Genomic DNA, 26,826 nt, shown 5'->3' with positions numbered 1-26,826 from the left:
GGCTAAAACAAAATTATGCGTACATAGACCTGCAGGATAAAATCGGCAAATATCGGCCCAATAAAATCCCTCCTAAACCACTTTCTAACTCGTTTTGCGCTGATACAACAAAACGGTGCGCCACTAACGTGTGAGGGAAAATAGGCATTTGCCTATAATCTGGTCTATACTGATACGCATGTATGGAGGGTAAGTAGAGGACGTTTGCGGAAATATGAAAAACTTGCTACCTTCGAGCTTGGTGATGGCGTTGGGTTTGAAAATTCTGTGAACTGCTGGATGAATGAATGTATCGGTCTTACGGGAGATTAAAGGGACACTAAAGGCAAATACTATGTAAAGCTGAAGTGATAGATTAGTGCTCGAGAATCTCTAAGGCGTCAATGTTATCGTGAACAGAGCCTTGATAATCGAGATATCGAGTTAAATGCACGGCATGATTAGAGACTTCCCCCGGGACATTCAAGCACTTGCCCGCTGACGAAAGCACTCCTCAGTTAAATTCTGTCCCTAGTACTTAACTAGTCGTCGCAAAAAAACATCCTCGTATTGTATTATAAGATCAAATAAAATGCTGCTTGTCCAGTTCTATTTCACTTTTAGAAAAAACTACTCATTGAAGTAACCTTGACAACTACGCGGGCGGTCGAAGGGTTTCGTTTTCGCTCGACTCTGCGCCGCCCACACTTTCGCGTTTCAGCACTTTCCTGATCGCGTAGTGCTGCAGTGGTTTTGCTGGCTCGCGAAACTCGCACAAACTGCAAGTAGCAGAGAATTCAACTTCCATGCGATGTCGCGGGATGCCCGAACGGCCTACGCCACTTGACCGACAAGCAGTTGCAGCGGCAAAACCGCCGCCGCTCTGTCATGGCTCGGTGCCGCCGTCTGTCGGGCGCCGTTTTACTCACCGATGGCCAAAGGGCGGTGATGACCAACGCAACGTCACCACTCCCCTGGTTGGGTGGCGGGAGATTTGAATTTTGAAAAAGGTATTCAGAGCCTTCAGGTACAATTTTTAAACTAAGTCTTTTCATGGCCCGAAACAAGCGTTGCGAGGTTTCTGGAAAGGTATTTGAACAATCCACGTCGACTTAGTGTTTGCCTTTAGTGACCCTTTAAGCCCGATTGTTGCTTCTAAGCAAAGATCATGAAAGTGAAACACCATTATATGTCAGTGTGTGCTTTGGACTGCCCCCAGTGCAAGCACTGCAATTCATGCAAAATCCAACGCTTTGGCAAGCGCACAAGTGTGTAAAAGAAATTTTGAATAATCAATTATTACTATTACTACTACTACTGCTGTTACTGCTACTGTTACTACTACTACTACTGTTGTTGTTGTTGTTGTTGTTGTTGTTGTTGTTGTTGTTGTTGTTGTTGTTGTTGTTGTTGCCGCCTTTACGTCGCTGCCGACGTAATCGCACTGACCTTCGGTCACTTTTCAATCTCTTTCACGGCATCCTCACCTGTCCTGAGCTCCTCAGTGATCCATCATGTTTCTAAATCTCCGGAGGTTACCAGAGAACACAGACCTTGCTATACTCCTGCCTGTCGTCAGCAACACTCAACCCTCCACAGAACACGCAGACGTTATAAAGCTTATTTTCATGATCTTGGTATTTTTCAAACTCGCTGTAATTTTTCTTTTCCGAGCTTTGCGTTGTTGTGTCATAGTTTCGCCTATTGTTCAACTGCCTTTCTCCTTTTTCTTTTGTGTTCACCTTGTGCCTAGCTTGTGCACTCTTCTTTTCAAGATTGTTCTTCTTATTCATTTTTTTTCTTATATTCCCCTTCCATTTCTTTTTCTAATGTATGCGTTCTCCAGAACTTAGGTCCCATGGCTGTTCCTGGGCATGGTAAATAAATAATTGATTGAATAATTAATCGTTTGATTTTGGTCATGGCATGCATGCGGCTGGTTCAATGAAACGTAATTTATTCGTCTCTAAAGTTCAGGGTAGAAGAAGATGGCAAGATGGGAGCTTGCGGCCAACTCAGCGGTTATTTAATGTAACGAATACGACACAGGGACGGGATAATGCGTATTTGTACCGTCACTTATACCAACGTCTACTTTTACAATTACACGCCATGAAATATCTTTCCATGGCCGGAGACCGACGACGACGTAGTGCGGAGTATGTTTGCAGTACTTTTTTTGTTTTTTTATGCGCTTCGACATAACGTGGGTGATCTTTCCATTTCGAACGTATACAAGAATTTCTCGCCAACCTTCTTCAATTTCCTTGAACAGGTCAAGAGAGTCTCTCCTGTCTCATGGCTGTTTTCTCGCAAGACAAACTTATCCTTCAAAGCATTTTTCATCAGAAAACGTTCGACTCAATGACGGTTCTTTCAATTCTTTGCCCGACGACGAAGCCAATTAGTGCTTGTTCAGGTTCGCCTTCTTCATTGTACACAGAGCACGGCTTCTGAGCAGGCACTTGCCCACCGAGCTCCGGGCCTGTCAAAACACGCAGCCCTTGAGTGATGCGCTCTCCTTTGCCGGTTCCTCCTCTCCAAGAGACGGACGTGCTTGGACGCGTCTGACCATGTGGGCTTTCTCCCTCCTCCTCCTAGTATCTCGGCAAGGCTATAAAAGGCTGGTGCATCTAGCCTTCGTCATTCGCTCACGTTATCTAATAAACTTTCAGTTGTTTTGTTCTCTTGCGTCGTCCCTGTCGGTATCCCTTTCAGCTCTAGACCTTAGGACCGCGAGTCATGATGCCCTTAAGACCCTAGTTTTTCTTTTTTAGATACGTCTCAATGATATGTCCATGAACGTCAATGAAATCTTCATTTACTTGCCTTGCCCTTTTTTTCGTATTCGGCATCGGTCACGCTAAAACATTTTTCAGAAAAGCCTACGCTGCGTTCTCGGGCTTAGCTTTGCCTTCTTTTAAGTCTGCTTCTAACTCTACACCATGCGCGTTCTATTCAAGACGTTCTGCAAAGCTATACGACATGATATCACTTCATGCATTTCAGGCTACTACCAGTTGATCGAACAGAAAAAAATGGAGAGTCGTCAAGGAACGCACGTAATGAAAGACACGTCCATAAAAGAGCTGCCCGGAGCCATCTTCGGCATCCTCGGCAACCGCACATTCTTGGTTCTCTCCTTGGCCGGAACTGCGGACTGTGAGTATCAAGCCCTCACGAGTGAGTGACCCGGAGTTTGTTAACCCGTTTATTCACCGACGGGCTTTCACGGTGGCACAATTGCACGAGGTTCTATTTATTTCAGGGTTCTTTCAGCGACGTACCTGGAAACATGACGATGAGCCTTGAAGAGCTGCGTTAGTTAAACACCCCATGCGACAAATGCGCTTTCGGAGTGGAATTTCACTGGTCAAGCGCTATTTTCTTTTTTATGCGATTAGTGCTTTTAGCCTACTTTAGCCGCTCCGTGTCTATCTGTCTAGCCTCATTACAGCACTCTTCAAGCTAATAAAATTCCTGACAAATGTATTTGTTGCTGGGTGGGTTAGCACCAGCGCCACAAGGGTTCCTCACGCCCAGCATCCAGGTGCTCTGGCACGGCGGCACAAAATTCATGCGCAGCGATTGATTAATTCTCAATGTTAACACGCACAGACCCACCACCGTAGCAATCTCTGAGGCCACGGACACTTGAGGGGGTCGTTGCGCGGGGGCCGATAGATGGTGCAGCATACCCAGAGGTGAAGCCCTGGGGAGGAGCCCGCCTGCAGTACACGGCTCATACATGACGCGTTTCGGCGGGGGTAATAGCTTGTGTCGTTCAGTGTTTGAATGCTGGTCGCATCAACGTCGACAGTCATCGTGGCTAACCCTCCCGGTCTTTGCTGACCGTGTCCTGCTGATTTGTTCAGCACGGGACAGCACAAATGTTTCGAATCGCTTTAATGTCCATCTGTGCTACACCTACAGTCATGTCGCTGACCGGCTGTATTCTTTACGGAATGGCACAATGAAACCGCAAAATGACGCATGCTATTACATTGCACGCACCACCAAATACCAGCTGTATGCGAAATTTGAGTGCCAACGAGCCAGTGGTCTCGCCGAAATCCTCATGTGTAAGTGGTGGTCCTATTTACGCAACAAATTCTATACAACGCCAGCCGCCATGCGCTGATGAAGGTGTCGTGCGTGCCTCTGTGCATTACCGCTGTACGCTTAGAGATCACACCTTCTATTCGTATACGTTACTACCTTCCTCTGTAGCGACGCTTTGCCGCCTTCACTGTCGGCTGCAATGACACAGGTGCCGGTATTTTTGTGTGATCTTAACTCTTAACGCTTTTAACTGAAGTGACCGTGCCACCATTTGCGAGTATGAAGTTCTAACAGGAAATTTTGAGTAGGAGCGCCGAAGCGGTGGTCGTAGAGACGAACGAAGGTATACCTCTTCAGAGCCGACCCACAAGAATGTGTCGTTCATCCCAGTCAATTAGGGAAGGGATCACAGACTAAAAAGCTGCAAAAAAGTTAGCTTAATCTTGGTGTCAACAAGAAATCCTAGTGGCACGATACCTTCCCTAGTCATTACGATGGAAATTCTGCCATGTTGGTTTTGCATACCTATGTAATAGGCGCAAAAACGTGTGCGCCGGTTTATATGTGTGTCGTCATTTTCGAGACTACTACAAATGCTTTTAAAGTCTGTTGTCATTGTGAACCGGTCCCCTACGAACCTGAAAAACTACTTCCTTGACCAGATAGTTCAGGGTCCCGGGCACATGCTTCCACCAGTAAGTCATGTGTGTAGGCGAAGATTCCAATTTTCCAGTTTGAAAATCATATATTCTCCGCCTACGCGCGTGGAGGACAGAAAAAAAAAAAAGGTGTGACGCCACTTAGCTAGGCACGGCAAGCCAATCTCCTCTGATACCACTCCTTCCTCTTTTTCCGGGGCATGTCTGAGTGGTGGCTTTTAGGAAGTCGATCATCCGTGGCTGTCAAGCCATTCAAGGGATTGTTTGACTCGAGTTAACATTTAGTGGCACCTTCGTCACGGAGGAGTGTGGAGAAAGTAACACTCTGTTTTCTGTAGCCGCGCGCAACGTGCTTCGAGTGCGCTGCTTTTAATGCCTTGAAGTATACATGAAGGCTAGGGTGCGTGGCGCATGACCATATAATTTCCAGACTGTCGCTTGCGCTTACTGCCTCGTTTAGTTGAGTCGCCAGCGTGCTCACCTCGAAGCTCGTGCAGAACGCCCGAGCGGGGTCTGACTCCCACCCACTCGATTCGTCATATGAGCCGCAACACACCGTGAAGTGCTGTGAATAATAAACCGGTACCGGTACCGGTACCGGAATAGACACGGTACCGAGTGCGCTTGGCTGTGATTGTCAGGCGCCTCTCGAGCACGGTGAACGCAGCGCATACGAGAAAAACTCAAGCATGAACGCATCGATCAGACCAGGCAACGCGCTACTGTGTAAGTGTTTACGGACAATCTTGGGATATAAATACCAGTGGTGGTGAAACGAAACCAGCAAGGATGCCTGGACAGACGTTCGAAGAAACGGAAACTCAAGTAGAACGCCAGCGATCTGCAGCAAACAACGTCGTCATAAATAAGCGTCAGTCAAGAACCGCGCAAACGCTTGGAAAGCTTCGTGTTCTCACGGTTCCCATAGAGCCATCAGATCTGCCCAATTTTTATATTGCTAATTTTCACCCCGTTGTATTCACTCTTTAGAAAACGCAACGTGAAGCCACCGCAGGAGACGCAACCAAAGTGAGGTGACTGGACACTATACCGCTTGCCTACCACGTGACAAGGGCCTACATTTTCCTTTATATCTTTTATTACTAGGCTTCAGGACTCTCACGTGACCCTTCCTCGTTCTTTTTTAACTCCTCCATTATTATATTTAACATCACATGGCAGGTCTTCTTGTCAAGCTCTTATACTGAATTGTCGCATCATCTGTTGGCATTTGAAATGCACTATATATTCATTTTTCGTCGTCGGTGACGATGCAGCAGTAACTAGCGCACAAAATATCAATCTCCTCGAAAAAATGGTGGCACAAAATTATTACATGATTGGCATTGTTCTGTACCACTAGAATATATTAGCCTATTATTTATGATCCGTTGTCCACGGGGGTTAACATAGGATCTGACGACGATAAGTATCCCCATTGTCCTTGTTTGAGTGTTCAGACATATCTCGCATCAAGGCCATCAATTTTATTTCGTCTAGAAAGGAGAAAACCGCATTGATCGGCCTGACTGCACATTTTCTTTACTGGCGTTTTTTTTTCTTTCAGACATGCTTACAAATGCTGTGACGCAGACTTCAACAAAGTTCTTTGAGTCTGAGTTCGCTATCAGTTCGTCTAAAGCTTCGGCTATCTTGGGTGAGTGCTTTTCGGTTTCTTTGAGCAAAATATATTAGCTCGCCATACTTTACGAAGACAGATAACGAAAGATGTCGCTAGCATTTATCTCACATTCTTTCTTTGTAGTCTGTATATTATTTTCTTTATAGAGCGCAGCTCTTAGGCCCCCGTTCCTGCGTTCAGCGTCGGCATTTGCCTCCCTCGGCGTTACCGAGCAAACGAGCACAGCGAACGGTGAAAGAGCGAACCCGGTGCGCAGTGGGGGATGAAAGAGGCGATAGCGAAGAAAGCGCGAGGAGGAAAGCGGAGGAGGAGGGTATGGCGAAAGGGTGAGGAGGAAAACGAGGTGCCGCACGAGACGTGCTAAACGGCGGCGACGAGGCATGCGGTGAGCGCGCCCACCGATACTACATAGGGAAACAAAGCGCTGGCGTGGGCTTCGGGCCCACTGCGCGTGCTGCTTCGCCTGCGCCATCACCAGCTAGGGAATGCGCTCCGCGCAAGCCAAGCGTTCCCGGGTTCACGCTTTCTTTCTGAACAATGAGCGATGAAACCGGTGGAAGTGCTTCGTCTGCCACTGCTGCTAAACAATGCCCGAGCAGAGGCTCAATGCCGCCACAGAGAGGAACCCTGTCTTTCAGGATTAAATTATTTCCCCCAATATATCACGAATTTAGGTCATCTAAATATCTGCGCTCAAAATTCGCATTACGGAGAACCGTAATCTTCGGTGATCCTTTTTATCTATGTATTTGTAGCCGAATCACTTTAGATCAAGCCACTCCCGCTCTGTGCATCTCTACTCTCCATGGTGCTTCTCGCTGTTTTTCTCCTAAAGTGAGAAACCTGCCACTGGCCTGTTAGCTATAGGAACTTAGGTATCTGTTTGGGCCTGTTGGTATGCCATAGGTATGCACAGAGCTGCGCATAAAAGACCCGGACGCAAGAACGAACGATGGGACACACAAGGCGCAAGCTTGCAACAATTTTATTTCATAAAGAACGTGGCCCTTTGTACACTTGCTACGACGCAGCGCATGTCCCGAGAAATATCTTTACACGCGTGTCCATCCATGCAAAAAGTGGTCTCGTTTGCTGGCAGTGCCATTGACGCCTCACTGGTGCACCTATCTCCAAATTTATATACATTATGTGCGTCTATTATCATGCAAGTTATTTCATTTTTGCTTCTTGCTATTGGTGTGCACTGGTCTAACCTTGGTTTGCATCTGCAATCTCTGCAGTCAATGGCTAACCAGCCACCTGTCTTATTTTTAACATTATTCGCATGATCACGCAGCATGTCATTAATGCACCGACCTGATTTTCCTACGCAATACCGTTTGAATTACAGTGGTTTAGTAGACTATGCCTTCATTGCACGCTGCGTAGGTGGTGCGATGTTGCGTGTTGCATATTTTTTCCCTGTTTTGTGTGTCTGTCATTTTGCATAATTTTGACAGTTTATTGGGAGAACACTTATATGTCAACACTTTGGACTACCTTCTTTGAGTTGTGCGATACCCTACGAATTTATATAAGGCATTACCGTAATCATTCATTTGTCTTTGTTAGCCGGACGTACAACATTACTGGTAGCCGAGAAGCTTTTCGGCTACAGAAATTAACGTCTGTCTCGGGTAACCTGTCTCTGAGAGACGAGTGCGAGAGCCGAATTGTAAGTTTGCGCCTTGTGTGTCCCATTGTTCTTGCTTGTGTCCATTTCCTTTATGCGAAACTCTGTACATACTTAAAGCTACAAGCAGTTCAAACGATATTTTAAGATTATTGCCTCCCAATGAGCCGTAAGAGCTGCACATCCCGCGTTCTTTACTTCGCTTCATGTATTGTTCACTGTGCATTCGGTAGTATTACTAGCACTGTTGGCATGTGATCAAGTTGTCAGCACTAAGAAAGCCTCGCCATTCCTGTCAAAGGTGCTACTGCCATCGCGGGCGGATGTGGTGGTACTTTCCTGGGCGGATACTTGGTGACGCGCTTAAACATGTCCTGCGAAGCCATCATAAGGATGTGCCTCATCGTCAGCGTAGTGCCTTGGATCTGCATCTTCATGTTTCGAAGCTACTGCCCGGACCCAACCTTTGCCGTGAACATCCCCGCAATGATGAAGTAAGCATTCACACAGTAGCGTGAGTTTTTTCAGCGATTTGCTATTGTATTCTTGGGGTAAGCAGCCCCCCCCCCCCCAAAAAAAACGTATTACGAAACAAAAGGAAGATGGACACAGGGCACAGTGAAGTTGCGCTGAACAGTAAGTGCAATGTAAGGATTACACTACCTGGGCGATCTAGCAAACAGAAGCGTATAATCTGGCTCGTGTTGAACAAAGCACTACGGGAAATTTGCTTCTCCACCTTAAGTGGTAACCGACCATTTTAGTCTAGCGTATATCCTGATTGTATAAGATATGGGTGTTTCTGTGTAATAAATTCAACTGCAACATGTCCGCACTCTTTCTGTTCCTTCTTCATTTCGCTTATTTTTGCTGTGCCAGAGCCACAGTTCAAGCATGAACCAGCTAGCCCAACGTGGTATTCTGTTGATATATCAAAGTCAACTTCACAGCTTTGAGACGCAAAAACACCTTTGCGAAAAAATCAACCAGTCCATCACTGACACGAACATCTCATGAACAAACCCTTCCAAAGTGATGCTAGAGTGGTATATTAGGTCGGTCTATAAATTGATTGTTTACATTCCTGCGACGGGGAGGGGGGGGGGGGGGCGATTAGGTCAATCTTGCCGTTCATTATGATAAATATTTGTTTCCTTTTCCTTTTTATACTGAACAAAACGCCTTTTTTTTTTAAATCGTCAGTGGTGTCCTTGTCTAGTCGTAATCTCACTCGCTTTATGCTCGCCCAACGGTGAGCCGTAAGTCAAAGGCGTCAATCAGGGCCACCTAGTAAGGACCTCGCAGTTGTGATTTTTGGATAGTTAGGTTTCAGTATTCTGGGTGAAAGTCGCTGAAATTTATTACGCTCCCAATATTAGTAGCGTCATCACTTCTAAAAATTTTACGACCACTTGTGACGGGACACGGATGACGGGCTTCAAGTCTTTCGTTGCGATTAATCGTCTAACTTTCTCCGTTCAAAGGGTAACTTGTCGAATTTTCATAGTTGTCCAATGTCTACCACGAGTCATATTATAATGTATGCCTCTGTGGTAAAAACAATGTCAAGAAAACTACCTGAAGCATAGTATCTTCTCTATATATCAGGAAACTTTAAACGCATTTTCGAAAAAATGGTGTATGCTGCGCTTAAAAGGGGCCTGAAGCTCTTTTCTAGCTAATCCTAGAATAGGATCTCCGTTAACGTACGTGGTCCTACGAATTTCGTGCCACCAAAATGTTACGAATCCTTATGCTGTAAGTGGAGCTATCGCACCAGTACCCAGCTTTCTCTGTCTTTCCGTCTCCGCTAGCGCGCGGGAAGCTACACAGCGGAGAAGCCGAGAAGGCAAAACCCCCGCCAAGAAGTTGAGTGTCGTGTCGGCGAATAGGGCTCTTAGTGGCACCACGTGACGGCCGCGGTTGACTACCCTACGCAGCACGCCGCTGCCACCTGCGAGGCCACGCGCAGGAGCCGAAGTGATAAGGTCTTTTTGGGGCCGCATACACAAATATTCCTCATTTATTTAGCTCAAAACTGGCAATTACGTATTACTGAGAGTGTTCTCGCGATCACAAAGTCATCCAGTAGCGCTGGCCGGCCAACGCCTTTCGATGACGACATTGTGGATGCGATCACTGCATTGAACCCGGGATCGTGAATTCCCAGCTGCATGTAGTGTAATAATATTTGGCTCGCATCTTCATAGAAGCCTCGTTAACATATCGGCATTGTTCTTTTTACTACGTTCAAGAAGCGTCTCAGGGGCCATTTAAGAATCCTGCTGCACTCGCTGGAAGCCAGCGTGGTGCTACAGGTTACGCAAATGAACAGCAAGGCGCTGAGACCTTCTGTCTGAAACCATCGAAGCCGCTTTAGGGAAGTATTTAATAAATTAAGGCATCGATAAGAAGTTATAACCTGGTGGAAGACATGCGAAGTGAAGAGGCTATTCCCAGCCCTTAGATGTACATCTTGCTACAGATTTCCGCAGAACTGAGAGATCTTGACTGACTGACCTTTCGTTTGCGCAGCGACTCCAATCCTTTCGGGTTTACGTGCAACAAGCATTGCAACTGCCTGTCCAGCGTGTACAACCCAGTCTGCTCTGTGGATGGAATCGTGTTTTTTTCTCCCTGCCTGGCGGGATGCGAAACACGTCTGGCAACGGGAAAAGCAAGGGTAAGAATCAATCAATCAATCAATCAATCAATCAATCAATCAATCAATCAATCAATCAATCAGTCGTCAATCGATCAATCTATCTTCAAAAAAACGCTCAATGCAATATAATAGCCAGTCCGTATAAGCACAAGTGCTTGTGTGTATGTATGTGCAGTACATAGCCAACAATGTACGTACGTGCCCATTGTGTTAGCACTAAACAAATAATCTAAGAAAGAAAAGAAAATTAAATACTCAGTATTTATGAACACAAAAAGCAATACATTAATACAACATTACATATATTCATTAAGCATCCGCGCAGTATCCACTTGCGAATGCTTTGATTTGGACAATTACAAGGTTAAATAAAAGGGGGTGTTCGTGTTTATGGATTAGCAGTTCTTTGACAAACGAAGTAAATGTTTCTTAATCCTATCAAAAGATACCATCTGGCCTATTTTCATCTTATTGAAATAAAGATGAATATAGAATACACGACTTCTTTTGCCGTAATTGGAATGAATGTTAGGTATAAGAATGTTTGTCCATCAACCGTACCATTCTCTCATTGGCATTCGCGACATTAATTAACTTAAAAATGTTGTTTTTTTACAAGATGTTAACTATAAATTGCTTATAAACAGGAAGCATATCACCCTTGTTCGTGCATGCAACATCATCATGATCGCTATATACAGTCCAGTAAGCAATGTTAGCCGCGATTCCTGTACACATGTGTCTATTACATCTACTTTATAAGGTTGAAAACAGGAATGCACTTCTCCGCATTCTGTAAAGCAACACCAGAAGCCGTGCTCGCATTCACGAGACTCAAGGCTTTAAGCTAGAATTCGAAAAAGAAACACCGAAAAATACGCGCCGCATTCGTTCGGAAAAAGCTCGTTTTTAACAAAGGAGAAATGGATTGTTGGCGCTGCCATACAAGAAAAGCGAGGAAACAAAATATCGCAGTTTCGCCATAAAGGCGGAGCAATTAATGCGATAGCGGCATGCTAGAGTAATAGGCGAAACAATACTCGCAGCTGTAGTGCCAGTATGCATCTAAGTAAACGTAAGCTGACTAACTAAAAACGAGCTGTTCTGCTAGATATCCTGTGTTTGGATCCTGCCATCGGAAAATTTCATATATGTTTATTGGTGAAAGTCAACGTCTTTCTTAGCGGCTTTACCATCACTTTTCGGTGTCGTATACGTTCCAAACCATTTTCATGGGCCGATACCGGAGGTAGTGCACAGCCGCGCCAATAAAACTACATAATTTTCATGTCTGAGCTGTGTTATTGTTTCGCACTTATAATATTTAAGACTGAGAAGGTTTAAGATAAAAAGCATGCCCTGTACGCGTTTTGTTTCATGTCATTTGTTTGTCAACTGCCGTTCTCAATATTCAGAGGAATAATTCTGAGAAGAATGTAAGACGCGGTATGAGCAACTTTAGTGGCAGTAGGATGTGGCAATGTAACCTGCACATACCGCACGTCATAGAGCATGGCGTGGCACAAAGTACACGCATACCTAAATATATAGGAAACCTCACGGCGTCGACGGCGGCAAGAATTCACTTCGAGTGCCCATATAGTTGCTGTCGCAATAAAAGGAAAACGGAAAGTATAACCCCTGTGAAACCCGTGATATCGATGTTTTGTCACGTGAGATCGCATGCTGCAGCGAAGGAAGCTGAAGTACATTTTAGTGGCGAGAGACCTTCTAACGGACCGTTCAGTGGCACTTGGGGGAAGGTATTTGCGATTCTGAGGACAAAATAAAAACATGCCAATTCAGTGCACATCTTGGAATCATTCTGAATCGAAGCTTTCGTGAGGCGATATAGTAAAAATGGTCACCTTATGCAACGTGATTTGCGGCACAGCGACTACATTCCTGCCCGACAAATAAACAAGACGTGGTATACCTTCCACTGCTAAATGGAAAGCTTGTGTTTCTATCTGTGTCGAGCGCGTAGTTACCAACGAAAGTACAGCATACCCGCACGTCCTACCGTGTTTCGGCACGCATGTGCGTGCACATGGACAGTGCTGCGCCGGGCGATGAAGTACATCCGGCCACAAAACTTTACGGACCACGGGATCTCAGAAAACGTTTAATTCCGGAGCAGCCTGTAGCAGTAGCCAGTAAAACTGTATATATACGACATTGTTGTTACCATATTCTAGTCGAGGCCCGAAATGCAAATACCAGGGCGCGTTGCGAGGCTGCAGATATATTCAGCTTTTTCTCAGATTTCATGGTCCGTAATATTTTGTGGCCGGGTGTACATAGGGTGTCCCAGCCGACGTTCGCCAAGCTGTTCAACGAAAAAATATATTTGAAAAATACGGTGCAAGATGCAATTTTAGGACCTACCGTATTTCGTCGTCAGTCCAAACACCATAGCTCTGCACAGTATATCTCGCACCATACTTCTTTTTATTTGTTTTTAATATTTCCTTTCTTTTTTTTGGCTGAACACCTTGACTAACACTAGCTGGGACACACGGTATGCCTCTGTACATTGGGACTATTTCTAAAGTTACGCGAATTTTCGTCCCATCGTCCGCTTTCTTTTTCATTGCACTCATTGCAATCTCAGTGCGGGAGGATGTAGACATCCTTCTGCGCTGCTTTTCTTACCGTACACCGCTTCTTGCAGACGCACGAGCGCTGGAGCATGTGCCGATGCGAGTCTGAGGAGTATGTACGTGAGCGGTTAGATTTAAGATACTTATTTCGAAATCCCACCGAAATATCTATAGACATTTTTTATCTACATTAACTCCAGCGAGTACCGCAATGTCTACCATCTTCTAGCACGCACCGTCGCGTTACTCCATGTAGAAATAACCAGCGGGAAAGCACTTCCGAGATAGACAGCTTGACGAAGCCACATGCCCCCATAAGTAGCAGCCTCACAGCTCGATGCCATATAGACATAATCAGTAGCAAGAGTGCAGAACATATTAACAACGCTGTGGCATAACAAATCGCCATCACTTTACAAAGACAACATTCTGGATTAACAGCAGCGAAAAAAGGTCACCAACGATTTTTTGTTTGCAGCAATCACAGTCACGCGCAGTGCTCAAAAGAAGAAAAAAAGAAAAGAAAGAACAAAAGATCACCGCCCAAGTATTCCGTACAGATGGCTAAGCAGCGCAGCTGAAACGTGTGGTTTCGGTGTTTATCATTCCATTTAAAATCCTGACGGTTCATTAAACGACGGCTTGGTAGGCTGCCAAATCCTCGGTATGCAGTTGCTGCTTGCGCTCGGCTGCAGGAGCCTGTCCTTGTAGACGGGCTGCAACGTCGCCACGGCATAGACGAGCTCGTTCCCGGTTCTGCGCGCGGCGTTGCTTAACGAAAGCTGCGTGCTCTTCACGAGTACGCATGACGCATGGCCCACGGATTTCTGAGCCGGAGAAAACTGCTAAGCACGCACTGAGCTGCGACGGATAGCAACGACTTCACTACTGCCGCAGCCAATCCAACACCACCTAGATAGCACAAGGCCCTTTCACTCCGACGTCATGTTACCCGGCCCGACTGCCATAGAATCTAGTGTGGATGCTCCCGAGTAAGCAACAGGGATTTTGACGTCACCGCTTTCATCACGCCAGCCTTGACAATGGAAATGGCGGGACAGGTAGCATGTCCCGGTGTTGTCGTGGTAGGTGTCGATGTCGGTGATGGGCAGGTAGGTGATGTCGCGGATCAGAATAAACAAGCACAGTGATGTTGTTGTAAGTGGTGTTGGCTAATCGCGGCTCTCTTTTACTCTCTTATATTTTTCGCGCATGCGCATGGGCGCATGCGCCAGAGGAGTTTCCGACGCTTACAGGCGACTGACAGACGTACTTTTGAATCGGTTAGCCACTTCCAGCTTCACTGTGAAAACGATAGCACAGAATAAGACGGTTTGAAATGAGTGCGTAATTCTGGCCACAATATAATGGACGCTGCCACTCGGACGACAACAGTGCGCATTTCGCTCCGGCCTTGCGTGGCTGCCCGAAGTGCCTTAAGATTGCCTTCCTTGGCCCCGGAGTGACTCGTACCGTGTGCTCGCTTTTTTCCCGCCAGGTGTACACCAACTGCAGCTGCATCACGCAGAGCGTTCCGGAGATGCTGCCGAACAGCAGCGTCATCAACGTGCAAGCGCGCCGCAAGAAGTGCAACACGGGCTGCACTCTCCTGCCCTACTTCACGATCGGAATGTTCCTCGCGCTCTTTTCCAACTTCCTCAACTTGGCGCCTCTCGCCTCCGCTTTGCTCAGGTAGTGGCCGGTTGATCCTTACAGTATATATCACCCCCGCTAGACATTTAAAAAAAATTGCCACATTCTCACGCACACGAAGCGCTTCAAAGCGGTAACAAGGTTTAGGGCTGCAGTCGTGTTCCTCGCACCTCTTTCTAACAATGCGCGGAGGCCAACGTGGCGCAACGCACCACGCAATGCAATTGCTACAGTGCTTCAACCTACACACAAGAACACAGAAAAAAATCGAGTGGCGCCATTTTCAGAGCGAGGTTGCGCCACCTGCTGCTCCAACGGATCCGAGCTGCCAAGCGGTGCGACCGCAGGTAGACGCAGCGCTTGCGCTTTGACATTTCTTTGAAGTTTTCACGACGGATGGGATGGTGAATTTTAGCTAGCGAATTTAGTTATTGAACTTCAGCTTCTCGGCGAGATTGTGCTGCAAATCGGAATGGCTGTAGCAAGCGCAACGACCGCAGGCGGAGCGGATCGTTCGGGTAAGTCCGTGTTACCTTTGCATGCGGAAACATTGGTTCTGCGGCTATTACATTTTGATTTGCACGTCTGACAATACGTCATGAACTAGTAAAAGCCTTGCAGTACGCGATATACTTTACCCCCGCGTTGTAGTGCCTGGAAAAATCTCGCGGCCCGCACCTTAAAAACAGGCGGCATGCCGTAGGTTCGAGTAAGCGTAGCGCACGTGCGCGGATGCCCACATGTGTCCGTTTTTGTCTCGGGACGGCGGAAGAATGAATTAACATTAGTTCAGGCGTGTCCGATCTACTGTGCAATGTGTGCATACTTTTTCAACAAACATCGCCGCTCTTGCCCTCTGGCCAGTAGTAACGATAAGCAACGCAAACCAGCTTTCGCACGTAAAGGCTCCGAATAGTTGCTGAAAGGTATTGCGACACTTCGTGGCCACTAACGCCAGTGCATGGGATTCAATCTGTTACGCATGAGCTCGATTGCGATGAGCGTCATAACTTTGTAGCTGTGCGAAAACTTTCGCTGCATTTACTTGTAAATGAGGTGCGGAGTTCTATGGCGAGCTGCTGTACGAAGCCCACCTCAGGCCTTTCTGTAATCGAGGCCCGTAGACAGACACATACACATAGAGAGACAAGCACAAATACACGCATACAGAGACAAAAGGACTTGCACGGCTGAATATGCCACAACGGCACAGCTCTCGACTTACATTGTGTTCGTCGCAAACGGTGCTCTGCAATTTGCTTCGTTTTCGCTGGTTATTTGCACATCCATATATGACGCAGTGACGTCCCGATGATCTGTACTTGGATGTTGCAGGCACAGACATATTTACACATTGAACACCCGGTAACCCACACAGGCTACATGCACGCGAACGCGTCTTGGCAGCTCAGGGAAGATGGAGGCCGGCTGCTGAGTTCCGGAGTATGCGCTCAGCCCATCCGGTTCGAGACTATCGTGATAGGGCAGCAGGGACAGCGCCCTGGCAGCTACCAGGCGGAAAACGGTTGTTGGAATTCGTCGGCGTACGAAGAGAGGATTGAATAGATTTAGCTCGATGTTGACTATGCTTGGGGACAACCTTCTGTGGCAGAGAAAAAGGAAAAGCTATGGGGCGGACCTTCTGCAAACTTGTTAGTGGGCCAAGAATTCCGGCGACGTTTCACAGAGGTTCTTTGGAACGCATACTGACTGAGCGTAGCTCCGCTTGCGATGGTTTTGTTTTTGCTCAAACGGTAGAAGAAAAAAAGGAGAAAGAAGAATAGGGGAAGTTTAACATTTAGTTTGGATTATTTTGCTGTTGTAAATGAAAGGTTTGTTTTCTCCTCCCCAGATTAAACTAACGCGAATGAAAATGTTGGACTTTGTATACAGGAGCGCTCATGCACAAGCTTTGTTACTATAGTTTCCCCTTCAGTACCAGAGAATATTCTTCGTGGCTGTATTCGCTGCGCTCAGACCGGTGTGGTATGCCCACGGCCGCTCAGCGGGAACACCTAACGCGTGTGCGCGCAACGCTCATGCCAGCAACGGAAGCCGTAACGCTGCCCGACAACTCCGGCAGAGCCGATTGAGTGGGGTGTGGCCATGCGTCCAGTTGGCTTCGTCGTTTTTGCATCCAAACGCACTGCAACGTCTGTCTCTAGGGGTGGTTATACTCCGGCTGCAACTGCGCATGTGGCGGCTGCGCACGGTCGCGGGGCCGTATCTTGAGAGCGATCTGCCTTTGGGGCAGAGTCTAGGTGCGTCGGCGCCTCGTATCTCAGTGCGTGATGCCTGTTCTAGGTGCTCACTTTGCGTTGAAGCGACAGACAGCGCCAACATCACTTCGCTTGCTGCTGCTGCCGCGTTTCCTCACGACAGCGTTTTGACAGCGAGTGCCCGCGGTCATCCAGTGTGATTTGTTCATGTTTGCTGTGCGTGCTAACAGCGTGCTTGTTAATTTATTTAGCAAGGGAATGCTTACGAGTTGATACGGCCGATAAAAGTACTGTTCTTACTTCGTTTAGCTGTCTGCTAATTTGCTATAGCAATCGATGCTCCGCCTTTCTGACCAAACAGCGACTTTGTATTCAATATTTTGTTCTTATTTTACGTCATCGTGCGTTAAGGATCGACAATGGGGACACTTTTTTAGCACGAAGCAGGGACGGATATATCGCGAGCTGAATGTGCCTATAGTAGGCACCATGTAATACAGAGAAGCCACTGAACGCCCCCTCCTCCCCCACCCCCATAGAAAAAATGGGTAAAAAGATTGTTTTTTACTGGGCCTTTTTTTTCCCTGGACAATGAAACTTGAAAGGAACCGGTGCTTTTTGAAATAAGAAGTTTCTTTTTCTGATATTGTAAACAAATCTGTTGGTGCTGGTAAATACTTCAGGGAACACTTTAACAAACCTTCTCCGCTCAGCGACGTGTTCATGTACGAACGACAGAATACCTTCTCGCAATCTTGAGCATCTTACCGTATTTTAACGTGGTGGCCTGTTGAGTGTCCTTTGCTTTCACGGTTATTTTAAGCCCACTAAGAAGGACAGCCAATTTGGTGAGTGCGATGTCCAAACACTGCTTTATTTTCCAGCGACCGCTCAGACTACTGAACGACAAAATTGACTCGCCATGCCGACCCTGCGAAAGTGAACGGCCAGCGAAGCTGTTAGAAAACCTCTCAAATGCCGTCGATGGGGATATGAAATGTTTTATCGTTCAGCCTAGTCTTAGCACGACACCGTTGTATAGCATTACGATTTTGCACACTTCGACGCTTATCGTATTCACGCTGCTCTTCTGGAGTCTTAACTTTGCGTGGTCTACCCACAGCGATCTTGCAATGAACTGAAGGAGTTGCTAGGCAATTCTCCCTCTTATATGTGAAGTTTGGTGACGTCACGCACTGATTTGATGCTTCTGTTGCCCCTTTCTCTCCGGAGCAGCTTATACAACCGTAATCTTTACCGGGAGACACGCGGGGAGAAGGAACGTGCTTCACATTGTCCACAGGCGCCTTATCATCCATAATGCGGCTTTGACACTTGTTTTGTGTTTTTGTTAATTTGAATAAATACTGAGTGCTGTGTTGTACGCCCAATTCCGAAGGAGATGTGCACTTTTTTTCTGGCGGACACGAAAAATTCCGACCAACTAGAGGCTAACAGCGTCGCTGTAAAATTTTGTCAAGGATGAGCACGATACGCTGTACGCCAGGGTAATAGCGAAGGTCGGCGCTAAATGTGAATAAATAAGCTTCAAATGCCGTACGCCTCAGGCACACAGCTTTGAGAGCACGATGCAAGGAAACTATGATGGGATAACATAACCTCCTTCAAAAAAGAAACTTGCCTTCATGTCATGAAGATTTTGAATCACAACTACGAAAACATGAGGATTGGAGCATGAAATTAAAACAAGACAAGCACTCCTCTCAATAAAACACACTGCCAGGCTAGTTGGCGTATGCTTCATTACCAGAATCGTGGCGCAGCCAAACGAGGCTGACGGCAGAAGCAGGATAACCATAAGCGCAATTCGGTCTGCACCTGTCTGCGTTGCTTCTGCCGTGCCTCTTCTATTGCTGGGACAAAATTCTGGCAATTAAGCACTTCCCTCGCAATTCACAATGAGGTGCTGCCTATACACCTCCAATTCGGTGGCTATGACAGCGTTTAGATGAATGCGACAGAAGCGTATCACATTTATTAGCACATAGGGCTAATACTTATGCGACGGTGTTTACATGTGGTGCAACCTCCTCAGTCCGCAAGAAGCCAGAACATTATTCTAGCGTTCCGCCTGTGACTGGAGAGCACACGGTGGCACCCGTCTCACCATCCCTCACTCCTTCAATGCTATACACCAGCGTTTACATGCGCCCGCAGCTGTGTAGCTTAGTGGCTATACGGGGTGATCATATCTAAGTTTTATAGAATCTTTAAAAATTGCCTGTTGCAGATAGCACAATTCTAGTCCTTGAGCTGGATTGTTCAGGGAGGCGGGCATTAGTTGCACGAAAAGTCGAAACACCCATTCAACGAGTTAACGAAAATTCACTAGTTAACTTCTTAATTTACGGCACACATTTGAATTTACGAATTGTAGCCAGTCAGTTTGTCAGGCGTATCCACTTAGAATCAATTTACAGAGTGACACTAGTTTGGAGATATGCGCTATCAAACTCACCGTAAAGATACGCTGTTGTTCCACTTACAATTTTACCAAACGCTGTTTTATGCATAGAAACACAAAAGTAACTGGAAAGCCCATGTATTTTGCTCCACATTTTGGGAAATAATACGCCTAAACTGATGTCATCCTGGAAATTCATTTCAAGGGGTACTTCTTGCAAGTTCACCGGCCACAACTGTAATTTGCACTATGTGCCCTGGAATAGCTAATTAAGTTAATTGATGAATCTTTATTAATTATATGAACACGCATTTGGATTTATCGTGCTAGTAACGTCCGCATCATCGAATAATCGAGCTCGAAGACACAAATTATTCAATCTGCCACAGGCGATTTTCAAACATTCCATAAAACTTAAGAACCCTGTATACATTGTGCTCCCAAGCGCGAGGTTGATGGTTCGGCCGCGGCGGCCGCATTTTTGAGGGTGGCGAAATGCAAAGACCCTCGTAGACATCGATGTAGGTGCTCGTTAACGACCCTCAGGTTGTCAAACTTAATCCAGAGCTCCCCCCCCCCCCACTCTCTTCCCTATACGGTGTGCGTCGTAATCAGATTGTGGTTTTGGCACGTAAAACCGCAGAATTTGTTATTATTTTTTGTGAAGTTCTACAACTTCATAATTATCTGTCAATACTGGCCAATGTCACTGCTGAGTGCACGCCGTTCAACAGAGGCTTCAATATTATTTGCGTATAGCTCTACTGCCACATCACTTCGTCACGTGTTGTTCTCAATGCGCCCAAATTCCCCGAAAAGAAAGATCACGTGTCCTTTTTTCTTCTTTCTTTTTTTACGTCAATATCTCCGGTAGTTTCGCATTTCTACATGATGCGGCAGGCGTCGTGAGTCTCACCATTCGCTCTCTGTCTCCGCAGGGTGGTCACTCCTAAGGAGCGCTCGTTGGCGTTGGCCGTGAAGTGGATCATCGTCCGCCTCTTTGGTGAGCACACGATGTCGAAGCCGTGTATCACCACGGTCCCCGTTTCTATAGGCCAGCTTTTTCATAGCCTCGCAGCGCCAGTGTCAGCCGCGCTGCTACTCTCGAAACCAAGTGCGGCCTTCTGTTGAGGACTGCGGGAGACGGGACAAAGTGCGCTACACTTGAGATGCGTGTTCACAGATCGTGGCGTTTTCAGACGTGTTCTTGCCGCATCTGTAGAACTCTTCGTTTTAGGCGTGTGCTTAACGCATATTCCCAGCGGCACGTACGGAGGTTATTCGTCCGAGTGGCACTGTGTCGTCATTGGCTGCGCCGAGAGCCAGCTAACGAAGAAGCTGTTCATGCAAGAGCCCTGCGATTGTCGTTCGTGCAGACAAGGAGTTTTTGTTTTTTAGGAGTGCGGACCAGGTTCCTGCGGCACCCGAGAAACGACACTATATAGCATAGTGGCTTTAAAGAGAAAATACTTCGTTGCCAGCAATCTTGCTCCGGTGGTTATTCGTTTTGCTGTGAACTACGCGATAGTGTGTGTCTTGCCATCCCGCGGCGTTGCGGGCCTGCGATAAAAGCGTAACAGAGCCGCTTAAGACCCTTCGGCGGTCTGTGTTTTGTGTCTGCTCCGTTCACTTTCCGAACGGGAAGCCCGCAGATGTCAACTTGTACCCAAAACGCAGTTTTGGGTACAAAGGAAAGGCAAGCAGAAAGCTTTCAGGTGCGCGTGTCGACTTGGTAACTTGCGCTGCGATCGCTCCGTTACGGCAAATAAACAATACTACACGGAATTTCACGGTTTTTGTCTCCTGTGTTTTTCGTGCACATGAATGAGCCGCAGTGAAGTACTCGTGACCGCGAAAAGAGAAAGCAGCGTATGACTGGGGTGCACAGAAGCACGACTGCGCACGCGTCAATTCCTCGCTTGACCTTTTTTTTTTTTTCGCGCAATCTGTGGGTTCTTGAACTGCTAGAATTATTGCTCATGCTCCACCCCATGAGAAGCACGTTCAGCCATTGCTAACAGAGCTGGTGCTCGATTAAGCTATGTCGCACATGGATACGCAAATTATTGCGTGTTCTCCGTTGACTTCCAGGGAGAAAATAATAAAGCGCCCGTAGCTGGCAGTACACGCAATACAACATGTAATGCTTCGATCTCGCGCACAGTGCACTTTTCCACTAATTGGTTATCTTGCCGAGTGTGTCCGCTGTAACTGAAATGCTGCTCATACTTGCTTTACGTCGAACTCTTACGTAAGCACGCAGGGGCAAGCGCTTTCCTTGCGACTGCTTGCAGCTTGCCAAACATAGAAAATAACTCTATTGTGCTCATATCGATCGTGGTTTGCTAAAATCACGTGGCGATCGAGATGACAAAGCAGGGTAAAATTGTAGCCCAATGTGTGATGGTAGAGCGCGGCACAAATATGATACTCGTCCTTAAAAAAACAATGTGTAACGTAACGTACTAGATGTCGTCTAGTATTTTAGAACGATAGCTCCACTGCTCCCAGTACACTCATAAAACGCCTCGTTCTGACAGGCTGATTTTCAGTCTCAGCCATGGTGAAACTGGGACTTAGCCTGCCAGTACCGGCGGCTGCTGCGTACGCCGCGTGGGCGCCCATATCTTGAATGAGATCTGCAATGTGGACAAAGTGCGCCGAGTGCTGGAGCTTCGTATGCGCTGTGCTATCGGCTCTTAGTTGGCGTGCGTTGAAGCGAGGCGCAGCATGAATTCGCTCGCTACTGCTGCCGTGCCGAGCAACGTCTTTCTATTGTCTTGTGGTGCAATTGTAGATGCGGTAGTTGCTGACAGCGCCGAGCAGCGTCTGTGTACTTTCCCAGTATACGCAACCGTGCTATAGCTCGACAAACTTGCTTTAACCGCATTCAACCAAGGCAATTTTTTTCATACAATGTCTCGAGCCCTAAAGAACGTGTCTAGTTAGGCGGATCTGGCACAAAAAAAGTTTAGCCAAGTGCACGACGTTGCAACTGCAATGAAGCAGACGAGGCTGCAGTCGCGTTGAAGCAGGCGATGCCAGGGGGTAATCTATAGGCCGTCCAAATCAATCCGCCAGTCTTTCGTTACGTCGTTTCTCATATCCCGTGCGTTACTTTCAATGTCCTTGCAACTAATAAGTGGTACGGAAAAGTGACCTGGCGGCCGAGCAAACGAAGGCACGTGAATGTGTATATAAGTGGTCCTAGTTAATTTTATCCGAGGTTTCAAAATATGCGGAGCCCTGAGGAGGACGCGATCAAATGCATGATGTTGGCTATTGCATAGAGCAAGTCACACACTCTCATTTTGCTTTCGCTTTAATTGCACATAGTCAAAATTATTAACCAACTTCGCAAGTGTTAAACTTAGGGCATAACTTCCAATAAAACGGTTGGGGAGCGTTCTAGGAGAAGTTCGATTCAGCAGCTTCTAACTTTCTGCTTACACGTAATCATTTTTCTACGTTCTAAAGGAAGCCCGCGAAATATGAAAAAAGAAAGCATGTGACATCCTCGCTTGAGCGCCGTGACTGCAGTGCTCTCAAGCGTGCCACGTATGATGGAAGAATGCATTTAGGCTGGCACCAGTATAAATGCACCGCTGGTTCTTACGCGGTAAAAGATATGTAAACAAAACATAGTAGTACCCATTTAATTTGTTTAGCACATGCAACCCACTACCCTACACAGCACTTGGTGCTAATTGTTGCTAATTGGTGCTAACATTGTGCAGGATATTCATCTGGAAATAGTCACTCGTAATAAAATTAGCGCGAATGTCGGCGGTTCTAGAGCGATATTCAGGAAGGCCTTAGTATGGCGAAACACGTGATATCCGGACGTCCCACGACGTTCTCGAATGAATGAACTGATAATATCAAGACATCAAGTCCGATTCGCGCAGTGCCTGCATCCGCAGTGCATGAATTCACGGTAGTAGACAGGATAGGACCTATGTACGTGGCACAAGAAAGTATAGTTTGGCAGAGGCACAAAAATTATTTGTGGATGACACCAACAGCACTGAACTCTTCCAGGGCATCTTCCTGTTTTCCTTGTAGCGCAGGCGCAACGACACACAGAAGGTGCATGACACGCAATATGTCCATGTAGATATGCCTGCTCTACAAAAAAATTACAAGATGACCTACCGATAAGTACTTACAGCCACTGTCATCGTCTTCCAGGGAATTTTCAATACTGCTTACCGTGTGTGTGAAGTGATTTTCGAAAAGGAGACGGAAGATATGAGTGTAGCGCCGTAACTGTCTCTCACAGGAGGACACCTCAACAGCACTGCACGGGGAAGGGGGAATGGGAAGAAAAAGATGAAGGAGAGAAAAACAGGACGAACGTGGCAAGGGGAAAAAAAAATGTGAGTGCGGGGCTCAGAGTCGCGCTCTCAAGTGCGTCGCATTGCAGTAGTCTAGCAGTGCCGAAAGAGCGTGCTTCACGATGGACGCGTTCGCTTATGTATACAGGATGCTTTAGTTTCACAATGTTCTAGCATGTTGAGGGCGGATGCATGTCATCTCGTCAACTCTGAGCATTGCGGCGGAATCTATGCATCGTGTCAGCAACCAAGAAAGATAACCCGACAGGTATCCTTATTATTCTCCTCTGATCGCCATCCGCACGACTTCATGGAACGTTAACGGAACCATTAGCAGAGAACAATGCGCGAGCCCTATTCTCTCCTCTGAAACGCACAGCCGACTCTCGTTTACTGATTGGCCTACGCGTTCCCTACCCTTTGTTGCACTTCACGGCGTTGCTGACGCGAACTGCAGTTACGTGAACTGGCACCAAACTTGGTAATTTGCCTAACTCGGTCCTGTCAGCATAGCATCTCTGCGTCTTTGTTCAGAGATTTTCGTTTGATTGCCAGTTTGCCATTGGCGCTTCAGTGTTGGCTAAGCGTACTCACAGGCCGCTTTCTGCCACTCTAACGTAACTTGGAATGGAATGATCACAAATGGTTTAGCGGCGCACAATAAGGAAGACCTTCCTGCCTCTCGGACACAAGCATTCCGCTTTGGTGGCTGGTTAGCTGAGCAGAGTCGTCAGGTCAGTCTTGACTGCGTCGTCGTGGTAGCAAGATTGGGTACACAGTTTAGGGGACCAACCCAAACCCGCCCATCATTAACCATACGTCAATCAACTTGCCACGCAGCGTCCGTTCCGGGGCCCTTGCTGTTCGGCCACGTAATCGACCGTAGCTGCCTGGTCTGGCAGAAGACGTGCGGCAGAAGCGGCTCTTGTCTCTACTACAACAACAAGCTGCTGGCACACAACCTCTTCAACGTGTTCATCCTGCTGAAGACGCTCTCCATCCTCCTGTACGCGCTCTCGTTGATCAAGTACCGCGAAAACTTCGGCTCCGGCCGACGCGGCTGGCGAGCTGCTTGACGGAAAGCCTGCTGACGCGGCATTCCCAATGTTAAATTCCGCCAGAACCGAATAAACACCTGGGTGAGTAAGCGTGCTTGCTATGCGTTGCATGTGCCGGGGAAGGGCTCACAAAAGCTCTCGCTCGGTATCCGAACAAGACCAAGGGTTCACAGGAAGATATAGACTTGGAGTGATCAGCGGTGTTCGAACAAGCTACGTCGCTGAAGCCAATCCTTTGACAAAGGGACTTGGCTTTCCCTTAGAAGCGTGGAGGATTGCGGTGTTTGACGAATTTTCATGCTGCTTAGGCAACACCACAAATGCAGGTCGCATGGTTAAGTAACACGTGACGTCGACAAGAGAGAGCAATGTTTGTCACGTCCCGATGTTACTTTGTCCTGTGGCCTGCATTTGTGCTGTTAGCAAAACTTCACAGTCCGTCCCTTTGTCCAAACGTTGACTCCAGGCTGAGGCCACTCACCTTCGGGCACTGCTGATTATTTTCATCCGGAAGTGCTTCATGTCATTGTCCAATAACCTTTCATGAATGTTTATACTATTACGTTTGGCTGGCGAATGCCTGTTCTTAAGAACCCGTTCTTGCGTGCAAACTGCTTTGTAAATATAATTGCAAAGGCGATTTATCATCCACAAACAGTCCTTAGGAAAGAAAAAGTCGGCGAGTTTGTAGTTGGGGATTCCACTCGAGATATTTTAGGAATCCTCGCCCCGGTCCCGGTATGGTGCGCGGGACGGGCTCGCCGATAATTGGGCGTTCACACGTGAGTCGAACCATAGGTCTAGGTGCATGTTCTCAACGTTTGTGTATGTGACTTTCCCTATGTGTGCCCATGGCTACTACGCAATTACGCAAACACCACATTAGAAGGTGGACTCAGAAGCTTTACTGAGAAAAGGTCCGACCCAGCAGCGTTTGCACTCGATCCTGACGGCACGAGATCAGCGTCAAGAGAATTCAGCAGTGCCCAGGGGCAGAGCGCCCTCTTTTTATTTGCTGCCTGCAAAGCACAGGCCCGACCCGATAGCAGTTCAACAAAAAGAAGAAAAGAGAAATTAACCTGTGTAAGAGGGTTGCAATGATTCACTCAGTACTCGGTGCAGTCGAGATGGGTAGCGTATTATAGTTGGTGGCGGTAACGGCCAAGACTCCTATTCAGTATGCCTTTGTCGCGTAACGTAGCTTTTGTTGGTACAATGCCGCTATTGTATGAAATTATTTCTAGAATATGGCAGAAATTAGCGTGCAACATTGGCTAACCATGCGTACGCTTTTGTCAAGTTGAAAGCTTGGGTGACGTGAAAGCTTGGTCCTTCATGGTCGGATAAGAAGTGCTCACACACACAAACAAAAAGAAAAGGTGCGCGCACACAGCGCTCATTCTTGCTTGTATCTTTCAGATCGCACTTACTCATGTCACAAGCTTGCTTATGCTAAAATAAAAAGCATCGTGCAGAAAAGAGACTTTTTCTATGTTGTTTTTTGCAGGTCGAACGTGCCGCCTCTCAGTTCGCTCCTTTCCAGTCACGCACCATAATAAAGAACGCACATACCTCCCGTTTTGCGTTTGACTAAGTAAAAAGATGCGGTTTCTTTGAATTTCATACTCCTGATTTTGTCAAGTTGTAGCACACCTACTCACACCCTATGTCAACAACAACATCGAACACCGAAGTAACTGCTCATCGTGAGAATAATTAGTTTATCATGATAATGGGGCTCAGCAATTTCCATGCCTACCCTTTGCCCTCTTTTCAGTCCTGTGTAATATATTTGCTGGTGTTTAACATCATATTAGATTGCGCACAGTTGCTTCAACAATGTCGACAGCTATCGTTGCTGTAAGCTTCTTCGGGCACATTTTCACCATGT

General features: G+C 46.9%; 1 protein-coding gene across 3 annotated transcripts in view; it reads left to right on the top strand.

Moving 5' to 3' along the window:
• Window positions 1-26,553, top strand: part of LOC139057302 (solute carrier organic anion transporter family member 4A1-like) — a 51,094-nt gene extending 24,541 nt beyond the window's left edge. For all 3 annotated transcript variants that reach the window (XM_070535250.1, XM_070535251.1, XM_070535252.1), the window contains 8 exons: window positions 2,989-3,141; window positions 6,268-6,357; window positions 8,277-8,469; window positions 10,511-10,658; window positions 14,742-14,935; window positions 20,479-20,543; window positions 24,718-25,016; window positions 26,443-26,553. In XM_070535250.1, the coding sequence (XP_070391351.1) occupies window positions 2,989-3,141; window positions 6,268-6,357; window positions 8,277-8,469; window positions 10,511-10,658; window positions 14,742-14,935; window positions 20,479-20,543; window positions 24,718-24,953 (1,079 nt within the window). In that variant the 3' untranslated portion in view covers window positions 24,954-25,016; window positions 26,443-26,553. The remainder of the gene's footprint in view (window positions 1-2,988; window positions 3,142-6,267; window positions 6,358-8,276; window positions 8,470-10,510; window positions 10,659-14,741; window positions 14,936-20,478; window positions 20,544-24,717; window positions 25,017-26,442) is intronic.
• Window positions 26,554-26,826: the final 273 nt, after the last annotated feature.

The sequence above is a fragment of the Dermacentor albipictus genome, chromosome 3 (assembly GCF_038994185.2).
Source record: "Dermacentor albipictus isolate Rhodes 1998 colony chromosome 3, USDA_Dalb.pri_finalv2, whole genome shotgun sequence".
Classification (NCBI taxonomy): domain Eukaryota; kingdom Metazoa; phylum Arthropoda; class Arachnida; order Ixodida; family Ixodidae; genus Dermacentor; species Dermacentor albipictus.
Note: the sequence above shows the minus strand (reverse complement) of the source record. Positions and strands in the feature narration are given on the sequence as shown.